Here is a 16,229-nt window from a genome sequence, read left to right as displayed (position 1 = left end):
TTGATTCTTCACACACATCTTCAACCCGGCAGCACAGAAGATCTCCACAATCAGCACAGTCTGAAAATCAGTGTCACCAATTCAGTGTCTGACCAAATGTCTCCCCTTCTGTTCCTGAGTTATGAAACATCATGATGTCACAGTGAAGTTGACCTTTGACTGTTTGGATATGAAAAGGCATCACTCCATCATTGTATCGTGTTAGATACATACGTGTGAAATATTTTTATGAAATTCTTGAGTTAACGTCAAAACTCAGTCAAAAATGTGCTATGGGAGGTCACAGTGACCTTGAACATGACCTTTGAACTCCAAAAATCTTCATCCTTGAGTCCAAGTGGACATTTGTGCCAGATTTGAAGAATATTCCTCCAGGTGTTCCTGAGATATTGCGTTCACAAGATTGGGACGGACGGACAACTCAAAAACATAAGGATACATAAAAATACAACAATGGTCAAAATATACAGAGATAGCTTGGGCCATTGCAAATAACGTCAGAATGCTGAAATGTAGCTAGGTACCAATGTGCTACAGAGCCACTAGCATTGCTTCAGACTCTTAGCCTTCATTAGCGCTTCAGTGTCTTTTTTCCTACACACGTTTGTACTTAGGAACTTGATTAAGAACAACAATGGTTTGGGGCCACATAGTTTCTGTTGCTGCTCTGGATCAATATTGATCATGTTCCGTGTGTGTTTGCTGGTGGTCAGGTCTGGTAGCTTGCTGTGTACTTTATTGATTAGTTTGAAATAAAATTTAAAAAACATTTCTGTTGGATAATAGTAAACCCAGAAATCGATCCATCTTTCTTGATTATAAAAACAATTGTTTTCTATTTTCCCTGTGTAAAGATGAAACAGTGTATCAAACCCAAATTAAGTTAAAAATCACATAGAAGAAAGAATCAAATAAAAACGTCCTCTAGGCACAATTCTCACAAAGCACATTCACTTTCATATTGTGCTTTACCAATAACCTGTATGTTTATGACTGCACATATAATGAAGAATGGCAGCCTCTACAGACATGAACCATTGAATTGAATCGGCCTCCAACAGCAGAAAACTGGCTGCTCAAGTTCAATCAAATATAATATTTTCTTCATCAAAACAAGAGTGTGCCATTAGAACAAGTAGCACCACAATGCGTGCACGCACGCACGCACGCACGCACGCACACACACACACACACACACACACACACACACACACACACACACACACACACACACACACACACACACACACACACACACACACACACACACACACACACACACACACACACACACACACACACACACACACACACACACACACACACACACACACACACACACACACACACACACACGCACACACACACACACACACACACACGCACGCACACACACACACACTCACACACCTTGTACTAGCAGCCGTGTGGTGTGAATGACCTCTCCCTGGGGGCTGAAGGCTCGACACGTGTAGGCCCCACGATCCTCCCGGGTAATGGATAGCACCGTCAAACTCCCATCAGACACCTGAACACACACAGATAAAGATTTGACTATTTAAGGTCTCCTTTTAAGGTGGATCGTCGGTGACTAGAACTTTGGTCTTCCAAACAAAGAACGTTTTATCCAGTGAGTCACTCTGTGGTCACATGCATTTAAACATACACACAGTATAAATACACACACAAACATGTTAAGTTTTAAGTCCAAAGCTTTAAAAAGTAAAACAAAGAGGTATGTGCACATTTCTTATGCTTTATATAAGTTGAAGAAATGCATCAGATCAGCATTTTATTTAAAATCTATATGCATATCTAAAAACTCAAATAATAGACTTCAAACGTATAAATAGTGTTCTTACAGTGCAGTTACAAGATGCCCAACGTGATAAAAAAAAATAGTGCTGTGGAGAATCCAATGATTATAGTCCCAGGAGCTTTTAGGTAGCTAAAGGTACTTTATTACTACAAACTCATTGCTTCTTAAACATGTAACAGATCTACTGTGTTTGTATTTTGAAGCGGAAATGTATTTTGGCCTGAGCAAAACTGGTTTTGGAGAAGGTAAAGAGGGCGGTTTTACTACACAACAACCCTCAGGGCTGAGCCTAAAAGGCAGCAAAACATAGAAAGTGTTTGTGAAGACTATTACTATTGCAGATCTTGGTAGTGATGTGGGGTTGGGAGGTTTTACTTCTTATTGTATTGGGCAGATATATATATATAGCATATTGCCGTGGCTTGTGATTTGGGCAACGTTTGTACCATTTGGGAGGCAACCACTGATTTTACATTGTTGTTTGAAGACAGACATGAAATGTTTCTTGCCTTCTTTTAATGTAGTATCTGTTTTTTGCAGAAGGGTTTAAAGAACAAAACACATCTTTATGTTTAGCACTTCCTGTCAAAGAAACAGCTGAAGTCCAAACAGACTCAAAAGACTCTCCTTCCCCTTCCTTTAACTTCCTTTTTCAATCCACCACATGTGAAAGCATGGTGCAGTAGCTTCCATTGTAGTGTTAGACTGTTATTCTTTTTCAGAAAACAAGAAGTTTATTTGTTGAAACTGAGATCAGAGTGCAGAGTGCAAGTGGTTATTTAGATTAGAGCATCATCTAAATCATCAGTCAGTATGGAGCGTATCTTCATGTTCTGTCATAGTAACTGTAAAGATGCCAACTGCACTGTTTATTCACTATGCTACACGTACAGCAAATCCCACAAGGATCATACTCACTAATAGATTCACAAATTCTCCAGGAGATTCAGCCTCTCCTCTTGTCTCTCTCTTTGTTGTGTGTTTGTGTAGCTTGTCCTCTTCCAGGTCTCCATGGTGAAGAGGAGGGTGTGTGGCTCATGTCCAATCTGTTTGGCGGCACATGAGCAACACACCCTCAACATCTCGACAACCTTCCAGATCCATATTCTTCATTTATGTTAAGAATCGATATACTGTCATCATGATTTTACATATTGTTATTTTGCTATTTTGGTCTAAATCTTTGCATGTATGTTCTCCCTGGGAGAGGGCTCCTCTCCTCCTGAAGTTTATTCCATTTTTCAACCATTAAAGAGCTTTTTTTTATTATCTGAATCAAGGGTCTAAGGACAGAGTACACTGTACAGAGTTATGATATTGGTCTAGATAAATGACACTGACTTGACAAATCAACAATGAAAAAATAATCATTTGAATCATGGTATCCCTCTGTCAACCAGTCTTGTGGTTTACATTCAAACTGTCCAGACCTACATAATTTGTGTATTGAAGACTTTAAAGGAATTTAATAAAAGATATATAGGTGTATTTTTGGTGAAACATGGACACTATAAAACAAATCTTTAGATCTAGTTTGTTTCGCCAATTCAGTATCTGACCAAATATCTCCCCTTCTGTTCCTGAGTTATCAAACATTATGATGTCATGGTGAAGTTGACCTTTGATTTTCTGGATATAAAATGTCATCATTTTATTCTGTAGGACATTTGTTTGAAATGTTGTGAGTGCAAGCATTCTTTAGCATTTAGCCAAGCATCATTGAAATGACAGTGGAATGCAGCCTGACATTGCGTATTGCTCCTCATCAGTCCCGCACTCTTGTTCAAACAAGGTCACGTCTGGTTTCAAAAAACCAAGATGGTAACAGCCAAAATGCAATTTCCTGGCTTCAAACCAATGGGTGACAATATGGTAGCTAAGTCCATCTTTATATTTTTACTACTTACAGTCTATGGTATCAGATGCTACTGTATAGATACAGAAGCAAATGCTGTGACAGCAGTTTTGAAAACGAAACATCATCTATGGTGGAGTGCACAATATAGCAAATGTGTGGCAGCCAAGGCAAATCCACACTAAAAACATTTTTTTATATGTTTAAAAAACGTAAGAACATTTCATTTGCATTTATTTATAACTCTGGGATTAAAAGCAGAATATTTTACTTTGAAGATCTCTGTTGATTTTAATTTAACAGCCGTTGTAGTATATTCTGTATAGGACATGGTCATTATTCACTGTATCGTGATACATATCTTATGGGAGGTTGTTGGCAACAGCCAGCCCTACAGGCTGTCAGTGGCAGGGACGCATAAGAAAAGAGTTACCGAAGCAAGCCTACACAAGTAGAGGAGTTGTCCATAATGTTCAATAAATTCGGACATTTCATGCGATGCTCTCACTGATGGGTATGGTTATGTGTAAGCTCCTTAATTCTCCTGGAAGGTAAAGTCATGGGAGGTTGAGCACAAATAACTTGAGAGTGCTCAGGAGATAAAATGAGTAAAATAATTTCACACATGACTCAAGTGACCAATCTAGGTACCAAACGGGTAACAAGTTTTTACCAGATGTGTGGCAGGATTGGTAAAAAAAGGCCTTTTCCTACTCTGCCCCTTCAACCTGGAACAAACTGCAGCAGGACCAGAGGCTTTCCAGCGTGGTTCCTCTGGTGGATTTTAAATTCATTTTATGAAATCTGGAGAGATCGTCTGTGGGGGTCTGCTCTTGTTTTTCTAGACAGTTTTAAACTACTGCCATGACACTTTGCACTTGTATAGACTGTGTTCTGTTTTCTCTTTGTGTGAATCTCCTGTTCTATGTAACTGTGTGTTGTTTTGCTGTATGTTGTATGTTAATAAGGTCTCTCTTGAAAATGAGACCCTGTGTCTCAATGAGATTATCCGTATGAATAAAGGTTAAATAAAATTTTTAAAACGAACAACCCTGCGTCTTTTTCCCGTGCTTTGCTCATGCAGTAGTTTCATAAAAAGAAATGAGGAGGTTGCCTCTTTCCACATAGCAATACTGTTAGTCAGAATACAACCTAAGAGGAATAATATGATCCATAATCAGAAGAGACATAAAGAAATAATATAGTTACACACCTTATACTTGGCACTGCTGAACATGAGGCTGCCTTCCCGCAGCCAGCTAACCGAGGGTTTGGGGTTGCCGAAGGCCGTGCAGGTCAAAGTAATGCTACCCCCCTCCTTGGCCTCTACATACTGAGGTGGTGTGTCCGTGAACGTGGGGGGAGCTGAGGAGTAAAGAAGGCAGAGAGAAGTTAGAAAAAGAATCCTTTGTTAAACATGTTTTAAAGGGATTAAGCACACGTAGAAAAGGCACAAAGTTTCGGTTGACTTCTCTTGACCCAGTATAAATGTTACATACTGCAGCATTTAATTAGACAATGACAACTAAAATAAACAAATGTTCACTGAGTCCACATTAGGGCTGCAAAAATAATTGAAAATTAATCGCAATCATGATTTTGGCTTCCCACAGTTAAATGAACATGATCAACTGTGATATTGACGTTAAAAATGAGAGCTCCCTTCATAGAAAACTGCTGCATATCAAATCAAGCGCTTCTAAAACTAACGCAGAACTCGAGAAAGACTCAGCCAGCCAGTGCCATTCCAGTAGTGGCATTATAGGCACCCGTTCACTGCGTTTACCTTCATGAAATTGCCTGAAAATGAAATGAAAAAGGCTGCTACTGTATATCCACACTGACCTCTACACACATCATACTGCTGTTATAACGAGTGTCAGCCAGACATTTCTTCGTTATAAGCTGAGATAGATAGCCCAACGTGGCAGTGTTTCAGTGTTGACACTTTCAACTAGCGTAGCAGCTAGAAAACTACTTATTGGTAGTGTGAAATTAGCCGATCAATGCAACATGTTTGTTGAATAAATACCTGAAAAGTCAAATATTTGGGTCCATCCTTACTTATTCTGATACAAAGATTTGTACATTAGCAGGAATGCAGCACAACATGGAAGTGAAAGCAGAGCTCTGTTGGCCTAATAATGATTATGATGATGAATAATAATGTCTCCATTTTACAGCTGGAGATTGACAGGAAATGGGAGAGAGAGGGGGTCTACATTAGCCCTGGATATTATCTAAGTAGCCACGAACATAAAAAAAATCAACTTTCCGACGGTTCTTGAACGCCCCTCCTTTAATGCAACAGGCTACAAGTGACAAACAACTAGTGAAGCTTGTGGTTGGATATGTGTTGGGTGAGATGTTGCCCATCTCCACAGTTGGATGGATCAAGGGCCACATATTTCACTAAAGAGATCATTATAATGAACTCCTATGAGGAGTTCAAGAGTATAATAACAGTAAGGGGCAACACAGTTGCACATATAAGGCTAGGGAGGCGTGTTGGCAAAAAATAGCCGATCATGTAAATTCATAAGTGAAAAGATTCTAAATATTGTCTTAAAATAACTATGCCAAATTCAGAAATGTTGGCCATTAATCCCAATAGATTGATGATGAACCCCGGCCACTCGCATTCAGGTCTTACAGTAATCCGCTACATGTCAATTGTGGAGATGTGCAACACGACTCACCCACCACATTTCCAGCCACAAGCTTCATTAGTTGTTGGTCGCTTGTAGCCTGCTGTCCACAACCACGATTCAAAACCAATTTTGGTTGTTTAGCCACTGAGGGGCTACAGCCACCCTCCGCGGCAGCAGAGGGAGCATTGTTGCAGGGATTTTTTCCAGCAGGTTTTTCTGGAGGTTTGAGGTTGTGTTCTCGCAGTGGAAAGAGTCTTGTCACCCATACACAATTTTCATTTGACCACGATGTTCATGTAATTTTTCTTCTCGACAAAAGCAGAGTTATGAAAGTATTTGCAGCTGTTGAATGGTAACATGTCGTGAAAATAAGTCCAGTGGGGATTTAAAAAAAATAAAAATCCAGCCGGGGATTGCATTGTTTAATTTAAATCAGTAACAAAATGTAACATTTTAACAAGACGTTTTATGGAGGGTAACTGTAATATTATCAGTAATATTTCTTTTAGATATTCGTTACTCTACTTGTTACTGGGAAAAGTAAAATTATTATAGGTATCCGTTACTAGTAACACGTTACTGCCCAACACTGGTGGAATGTGAAGGTTGCCAGGAGACAGGTCAACTGTCATAAGCTTGGCAATGTGGGGGGAAAACAGCCTCCTTCAAGTTGAACACAGTTCCATTAATAGCCTTTTATTACATAATTCTCACGGCTTGTCTCCTGCATGCATAAGGTATTATCTCATCTCGTGCAAGTGATGTGTCTCTGTGGAGAGGGGTCAACAAGTCAACAGGTTTTAAAATGGCTATGGTAGCAACTAATGACCTAACTGTGTCTTGATAGAGAGTTTGATCTTTTAATATTTCAGTATTTATAGAATCATCTTCTACAACACACGTGTATTGTTGTGTTACATACAGGATTATTGGACTGGGATATCATTTGTTTTCCACTGTTTTTCAGACATTTTCTATGAATTCCTAAAGTCAAATATCATGGATTAAGCATGGATGTTCAAGAATTTCATAGCACCATTTCACTCATTCGTTTGCAATGCTTCCAATGACCTAAAAACCTTAAAGTGTATCACTTGAAGAAGACTCAAAGTTTTAAATTCAGTCAAACATAACAGTGATGCAGAGATTTGGTTTTAGGAGACATTGTAGTCTTTAAAGGTATTTTCTAAGGGCATTTTCTGAGCACCAGTATCTTTTTTTATTTGTTCCCAATGAGGAGAGATTATATTCGGTCACCCATGCCTTGAGTGCTTTAGTTGAGAATCTTTGAACTTTTCAAAAAAGCACTGGTGTCATCACTGTCTTTCGTGTTCAGGAAACTATCAGAGAGGGTCTTGTTCTGTCATCTGCATGTACGGATCAGGAGAAAAGTGCGCTCACGCGATAATCTGTACAGTCGTGCATGTATAAGAAGGACAGTAAACAAATAAAAGGTTACTCTTCCTATGGACTTGCTGATCATTTGATCTTTTACCCGTTATTTGTCATTGATTTTTGTGCTTCAACCATGGGTAAGTAGGCTCTGTAGTTGAATGTGTATTTGTTGATATAGTGATTTGATATATAATCAGAAGTGCACAGGGTGTTTTAATTTGAAAGTTCACAGGATGCTCCATGCCTTTCCTATGTTTGACTTCCTGTCTGGCTCAAGTTGCTCTGTGTGGCTTGATGCGAAATTAAGGTAGCTACCTAGATAACATTTATGTTGTTGTCATAAAAACAAAACCCACACTGACAGTGCTTCGAGGCACTGGGATGAAGCACTCCCCAGTTTCCTGCCAGCCTTTTTTGCAAGAGAAAGACAATGCGGACACAGCCCCTAACTTGGTAGCAGAAATCTTCTGTTTCCTCCTCTGGAAGCCAAGTGTACATAAAAGCAGGAGACTGGTCAATCAAGCAGGTTACTAAGAGACCACTCAATAATGGATGTGTGTAAACTTTATGTGGCTTTGCCTTTACTATTTGGTTGGTTGCACATTTCTCAAGGTTCACAATTTTAGCTTTCTACCAGTAAAGAAAATAAAACCATGGATGCTAGGTAGCAATGGAAGGCTTGTCATATAACTGAAGAGCTGAGGGCACATAGAGCTGCACATACACCAACATAGCATGCTTGTGCATTTGTATGGAAAGCACACTCACAACGAGTTACTCAAAGCCTAAATGTGAAATGTGAGCGGAAGGTCTGACATTTACTGCAACAGCACTAGCATTTCTTTGAAAAACAGGAGAACTTGTTCTTCTCCTTCATCGAGGACATGAGTTATTTGAATTTAGAGTTGAACGCTTGAATCAAGTGTGTTTCTTTAGTACTGATGAGCAAGGCATGCTGCGTATTGTAAAACCAGTTTTCAAAATCTTTAGCTCAGAGGCCATCTAGGTTTTGTGGATGGATGATCATACAAGACAGTCGGCATGTCTTCCTACCAAATATACTTAAGCTGTGTTTTCTAACTACCCCACTCCCATTTAACATGAAACAACACCATTCAATGCACACACACACATGTCGATATCATTGTCAGTGATTTGCTGCAGATTGTGTTCAGTCATAACTCCTGTTTTGATATTCTCAATCTAATCACCTTAGGACTGAAGCTGATCTGCTTACATGTGTAATCCTGTAGCCTCCTGATTGCTAACATGCCATTCCATCTGCAACTATAAGCCAGGCCATACAGCTAATTCCATGCCCAACATAGACTGAAAGAATTGTGCATCTCTTGCAACCGCTATTTGCCCTGTCTCAAGGTGTGATTCACGAAAGATCGGATTATAGCACAAACACACCTATAAAGTTTTGCATCTGAATTGCCCTTAAAGCAGGGGTCTCAAGCTGGCGGCCCGCGGGCCAATCGCGTCCCGCAGGCTGATATTTTGCGGTCCCCACCTTGTTATGAAAGTATAATATTAATGCGGCCCGTGAGCGGAGTGGACCTCTGACGGGGCCACTAAGCAAGCTCCCGCCCGCCGTTCCTCGTCGGGGCTGACGGTCGGACTAGGCTAAGCTACACCGGCTATATGCACTCCACACCTGCAACAACAGCACGGCATGCAGATAACAGCCAGATAGCAGTTGCCCTTTTTGCGCTCGCCATCCCGGTACTTTCTACCATCTACAAATGCCATGATCGAGCGCAAAGAGAAAGGCGACTGCTACCGGGCTGTTCATCACACACTGTGTGGGAGACTGTGATAATCAGGGTGGCAGCAGAGTGCCGGGTCAGGGCACTTGTGATGCTCAGGTGAAGAATAAAAACAGTCCAGTCTCAACTGTTTACTTGTGTCTGATTGTGGATGTGTGTGTGTGTGTGTGGGGGGGAATTGTCATAATCATCGCCGAATCACAATGCGTGTAAGTGCTGCGTTCACGGACCTGGTGGCTGTAGGAATTTCCGAAGACATAGTCTTTTGTACACATGCTGTGCTGTTGATATAGGAAGAAGCGGCAATGACGTCATGCGTCAAGACATTCTCGTGCGTCGCTAGCTAATACTTCATTGAAACTTGACAAGAGCGACACTTGGAATTAACTATATTTTGTCACACACCACTCATGTCTTTTTCAAAGCCTGCAGTAAACAGAAAGGTTGGTGATGAGCACAGACAATTTCAGGAAAAGTGGGAGGCGCAGTATTTCTTTGTTGAGCACAGGGGCATTCCGACATGTCTTATTTGCACTGAGAAAGTTGCGGTGCACAAAGAGTACAACCTGAAACGTCATTATTCAACTAAACATGCTGAGGAATATGCAAAATACCAGGGAGATGAGAGAGCCAACCTGGTTGTCAGTCTTAAAACATGTCTACTGAGACAACAAGATTTGCAAGAGAGTTTTGCAGCAGTCGAAGCTAGCTATGTGGTTAGTGAGATGATTGCTAAGGCGGGAAAACCATTCACAGAAGGCGAGTTTGTAAAAAAATGCTTATTGCAGGCTGCAAGTATCTTCTGTCCAGAAAAGAAAGGTCAGTTTAGCAACATCTGCCTTTCTGCCAACACCGTGGCACAACGCATTTCTGACCTGTCAAGTAACATTTATGATCAACTGCGTGAGAAAGCCAAATGTTTTGATGCATACTCAGTCGCTCTTGATGAAAGCACAGACATAACTGACACTGCTCAACTCACAATTTATGTCCGTGGTGTTGATAGCAATTTTGAAGTGACAGAAGAGTTGCTCACAGTAATTCCAATGCATTGCCAGACCACCGCTCCAGAGATTTTTCACCAGCTGTGTGCTGCCATTGAGAATGCCGGTTTGCCATGGAAGAGGCTTGTTGGAATAACAACTGACAGAGTGCCATCGATGACAGGGAGGAAAAATGGACTGGTGGCACTTGTGCAAAGAAAACTGAAGGAGGAGGGTGTGGAGGAGGCCATTGCGCTGCACTGCATTATCCATCAGCAGGCCCTTTGCAGCAAATGCCTGAAGTCTGACGATGTGATGTCAGTTGTTATGAAATGCATCAACCAAATCAGATCCAGGGGCTTAAAGCACAGGAAGTTCCTTGCTTTTTTACAGGAAATGGAGTCAGAATATGAAGATGTGCTATATTTCACCGAGGTACGTTGGCTCAGCAGGGGAAATGTCTTGAAAAGATTTTTTGAGTTGAGATAAGAATTGAAAGCCTTCATGGAGAAGGATGGTGCGGCTGTTGCTATGTTAAGCGATCCGAATGGCTCATGGATTTAGCTTTACTTGTTGACATCACGCATGAGCTGAATGTACTAAACAAGAAGTTACAAGGCCAGGGGCAGCTTGTCATTGCTGCCTATGACAACGTGAGGGCATTCTCCACAAAACTTGAGTTATGGAATGCCCAGCTCTCTCAGACAAACCTTTGCCATTTCCCAGCATGCAAGGCACTTGTGGATGCAGGCACACCATTCAGTGGCGAGAAATTTGTTGATGCCATTTTGAAACTACAGAAGGAATGATCACAGATTTGCAGACTTCAAGATACACAGAGCCACGTTTCAAATTTTTGCAGACCCCTTCACCTTTGTTGTGCAAGATGCCCCTCCTGTGCTTCAAATGGAGCTCATTGACCTGCAATGCAACTCTGACCTCAAAGCCAAGTTCAGGGAGGTGAGTGGAAAATCAGACATGCATGTGCAATTTTCTGAGAGAATTGCCCCCCAGCTTCCCTGAGCTTTCCCAACTGTTCAAGCGGACCATGTGCCTTTTTGGAAGCACATATTTGTGTGAAAGGTTCTTCTCCACCTTGAACTTCAATAAGTCCAAGTACAGGTCTAGACTTACTGATGATCATCTTCAAGCCATACGGGGTGAGGGTCTCTTTAGTGATGAGGGTCTCAACTGCTTCCTCTCTCAAGCCAAATGTGGCTCAGATATCTGAGAAGAAGCGTTGTCAAGTGTCTGGCAGCAAAGAGTAGGCAAGAGAAGCCATGTTCAGAAGAACCATTCATGATCTTCATTCAATGTTCCATTCATGTTCAAGACACTTCATGTTCAGAAGAAATCATTAAAACAGTTAATAATGACGTTTTTTTGTGTAATCCCCTATGCGGCCCAGCCTCACCCATTCTCTGCCTCCAGCGGCCCCCAGGGAACTTGAGTTTGAGACCCCTGCCTTAAAGTATACATGTTGCCTTTGCCTAGAACAAAGGCAGAAAAAAAAGAGGCATTTTCAGACTATAAGCTATGTCTATGCCTTGACTGGCGAGGTGCAATCACTGCTGCGATGATCATTAGAAAGTCTAGACATGACACCCCTGAACTTTGTCAATTGGACTGTTTTTGCAATGAGGCTCATTGTATGTATATTACCTCATTTAAATATGTGCAAATAGTACAGGAGCACTGAGAGGTTATTTGTCTGGCAGTGCAGTTAGGGGTACATTTCACCCTTTGCAGGTGCTTTGAGAATTACACGTTTTTTTGTCTTATTTGTGCAGGTTTAGGAGCAGCAGAAGCTGTGCAATCCTTTTGTGAATTCGCCTGAGAGATGGTGACGATAAAAGCACTCCAACCACGGAACTTGTTAGATATGTTCATCTCTAAATATTCAGGGAATTGTGTTGGACCTTCCAACTTATTTTTGGACTATCTGCAGTTGCTGAATGAGGCAACATGTACTCATACAGAGATAGGTATTAACATCTATATAATCATCATGTCAGATCCTCATGCATTACCTTTTATTGTAATATAACGATATCATTTTAATTGGGTCTTTACGTTTTTTCCCATATTTTGGTGCATTAAGCACTGTGAACACTAAATATTTCAAAACATTCACCTTTACAATTTGCCAAAGTTGCATAATTGTTGTCATGTGAACTGCAGTAGTGAGCCGGTTCTATTTTTATAACTCTCATCTGATGTGCATTCAAGGGCACTTTGACTCCCCATAATTGATAGTCAGCTTCCCAAAGCTTTGCATTCAAAAGCTCTGTTGTCAATTAAGCCAAATCAAAAGACAAATCAACGGCAACAGTGGATGATGTCAAAGCTACTGATTCAGATTCTTTGAACTGTGTAATGGATTACCGTCTTTTTAAGTACAGTACAATGTAATCAATGTAAACCAATGTCTCACATGAAACTTGTTAAAACAAAATGCCAAATACTGGCATATTGTGGTTTGTTACACGTAGTATGACTGTTCTAGTTAAGCGGTTTTCCATGCTTGGTGATACTGTACTGTATACAGGTCATAAGTTATTCTTAACTGCATCCTGTCATTTAAAATATGCAGTTAATGAGATGGGATTCAGAAATCTACCATGGCAGTGATTACCATCATGGGGTCAGGTGTGACAAACAACACATTGTTAGTGCTAACTGTGACCTACTGTAGGCACTGGCATATGGGAAGTTTTGGTTGGGTGTCCACATACTCACATGTCAAACAAAGATGTTTCTATTTCCGCTATGACAACAACAGGCATCATTCTGTAAGTACTGTATATTCCGTTCTTTTCTATTCTAAGAGCGTATTGTTATACTGTTCAGGAACCCATTTATCTGATTGGTCTCTGTTGATACATGAGCAGATGGTAAAATAGTTGCTGGTATTCCCTTTGGCTATTTTTTAATAGGGTGGGGAATATTTGTGTTAAGTTGAGCTGTGACCAACCATTCAAGCCTTGCTGACATGGAGTGCTTTCCACACCACAGCACAGACATTTAAAAAGCATTGATGACTGGTTGAAGGTGTACTGGTTTGAAAAAACCACAGGAGTCTATCCTGCAGCTCTTCATCTCACAGCTCACTGTGTCTTTCTGCTTGTAAAAGTCCTTCCTACAACATTCAAAACGGATCAAATGGGCTATCAAGTTTGGTCATGTATGTAAAGCTGTGATGGATTTGATGAATAGTGTAAGCAGCTAAAAATACTGTTACAGTCTATCTTGTGTAGTGTAGAGACAGGTCAGAATAAAATAGGTACTGTGTAGTCCCCCCTGGGGAATTCAACTCAGGGGGTAAGTGCACATTTCCTCCATGGTGGTGTGCTCCTATGGTGAAGGTTGCTCACAGCTCTGGCCCCTAGAAGAGAGACAGAGACTGTACTCTGTTTCCCAAATAACAAGCCGTGGGTCACCAGAGACATCAAGGTCCTGCTGAATGCGAAGAAGAGGGCCTTCAGAGAGGGGGACAGAGAGCAGATGAGGCAGGTCCAGAGGGAGCTGAAGGAGAGGATCCAACAGGGCAAAGACACCTACAGGAGGAAGCTGGAGCACAAACTCCAGCAGAACAACTTAAAGGACGTGTGGAGCGGCATGAGGAGCATCACTGGCTACAAACCATCTGGTAGCCAGACGGTAGGAGGTGGTACTGAACGTGCCAATGAGCTAAATCTGTTCTTCAACAGATTTGATGAAAGGGCTCTGGACCACCTCCCCACGGCTCCTCTACAACCACCCACCTCCAAACCTCCAACCCTGCTGACACCTCCCCCTCAATTCCTTCCTGATTTTGCCCTACCTGTCCCCTCCCCCCCGCCATCACCTCTCTCCACCCCCACCAACACACACAGCAGACAGACCTTCACTGCAGAGCAGGTGAGGAAGGAGCTGTGCAGACTACGCCCAGGCAAGGCAGCGGGTCCCGACGGTGTCATCCCGAGGGTCCTCAAAACTTGTGCGATCCAGCTGTGTGGAGTCCTGCAGTACATCTACAACCTCAGCCTGAGTCTCGAGAAGGTCCCTGTGCTGTGGAAGACATCCTGCCTGGTACCATTACCAAAGAAGGTGCGTCCCAGCACCTCAGAAGACTACAGACCGGTGGCGATGACGTCGCACATGATGAAGTCCCTGGAGAGGCTGGTTCTTTCACTTCTTCGGCCCCTGGTCAGCTCATCACTGGACCCTCTACAGTTTGCCTACCAGCCGAGACTAGGAGTGGAGGATGCTATCATCTTCCTGCTCAACCGTGCCTGCGCCCACCTGGACAGAGCGGGGACCACAGTGAGAATCTTGTTCATGGACTTCTCAAGTGCGTTCAACACCATCCGGCCTGCTCTGCTGGGACGGAAGCTGACGGCGATGCAGGTGGACCCTCCCCTGGTTTCCTGGATTACGGATTACTTGACGGGTCGACCACAGTATGTCAGACTGCAGGACGGAGTGTCTGACACCGTGGTCTGCAGCACTGGAGCTCCACAGGGTACTGTTCTTTCCCCATTTCTGTTCACCCTGTACACCTCAGACTTTCAGTTCCTCTCTGAGTCCTGCCACCTGCAGAAGTTTGCCAACGATTCTGCAATTGTTGGCTGTGTCAGTGAGGGGAAGGAGGAGGAGTACAGGGGCGTTGTGGACTCCTTTGTCGACTGGTGTGCAGCTAATCACCTGATTCTAAACGCCACCAAGACAAAGGAGCTAGTGGTGGATTTCCGCAGGAGTAAATCTGCCCCCACACCCATCTCCATCAACGGACTGACTGTGGATGTTGTCCAGGATTACAAATATCTTGGAGTATACCTGGACAAAAAACTGGACTTTTCCAAGAACACTGAGGCTGTATACAAGAAGGGCCAGAGTCGTCTCTATTTCCTGAGGAGGCTCCGGTCATTCAATGTTTGTAACACCATGCTGAGGATGTTCTACCAGTCAGTGGTAGCCAGTGCCATCTTCTTTGCTGTTGTGTGCTGGGGCAGCAGACTGAGGGCAGCAGACGCAAAGAGGATCAGTAAGATCATCAGGAAGGCTGGCTCCGTCCTGGGGGTCAAACTGGACTCTTTGGTGGCGGTGTCTGAGAGGAGGATGCTGTCTAAACTGCACAGCATCCTGGACAATAACTCTCACCCTCTCCACCAGCTGCTGACCTCCAGCAGAAGCACATTCAGCCATAGACTCATTCTCCCCCGGTGTAATACTGAACGCCGGAGGAAGTCTTTTCTTCCGGCGGCCATCAAACTTTATAATTCATCTCCCCCAGTCAGGTAAGGAACAGTGGAGACACTGTATCCTGAAAATGTCACTTTGTCACTTTATACCATCACTGCATCACTTTATTCAGTTGTACTTTATTCAGTTGTACTGTCACTTACTTCAGTAAGTAATGCTGCTATACGACACTGTCACTTTATATCACCACTACATCACTTTATTTATTTATTAATGGTTTACTGTAACTATCTGCTGATACACTCACTGTGCTTTAGGACATGCTGCTACATTTCACTGTGGTTTACTGTAACTGACTTAAGTACGAAATGCTGCTACACTCCACTGTGCCATACTGTCACTTAGTTCTGTAGGACATGCTGCTACATTTTTAACATTTTTAACACTTATAACTTATCGCTCCTTCTCACTTATTTAGTTTGTACTTATTTTATTTCAATCTGCTGCTAAACTGCACGCTGCGTATTGTTGTATATTGTATATACCTACGCTTAACCACGACGTCTGTTG

The 16,229-nt window shown here is 42.3% G+C and overlaps 1 protein-coding gene across 1 annotated transcript in view; it reads right to left on the bottom strand.

The window, feature by feature from the left end:
• igsf9bb (immunoglobulin superfamily, member 9Bb) overlaps nt 1–16,229 on the bottom strand; it is a gene marked incomplete at both ends in the record, with an annotated part of 174,790 nt that overhangs the window by 84,458 nt on the left and 74,103 nt on the right. Inside the window, 2 exons of the mRNA XM_083926342.1 lie at nt 1,411–1,528; nt 4,888–5,039. Of these exons, the coding sequence (XP_083782468.1) occupies nt 1,411–1,528; nt 4,888–5,039 (270 nt within the window). The remainder of the gene's footprint in view (nt 1–1,410; nt 1,529–4,887; nt 5,040–16,229) is intronic.

Source organism: Echiichthys vipera (genome assembly GCF_963691815.1).
Source record: "Echiichthys vipera genome assembly, chromosome: 14".
NCBI classification, from domain to species: Eukaryota; Metazoa; Chordata; class Actinopteri; order Perciformes; family Trachinidae; genus Echiichthys; species Echiichthys vipera.
Note: the sequence above shows the minus strand (reverse complement) of the source record. Positions and strands in the feature narration are given on the sequence as shown.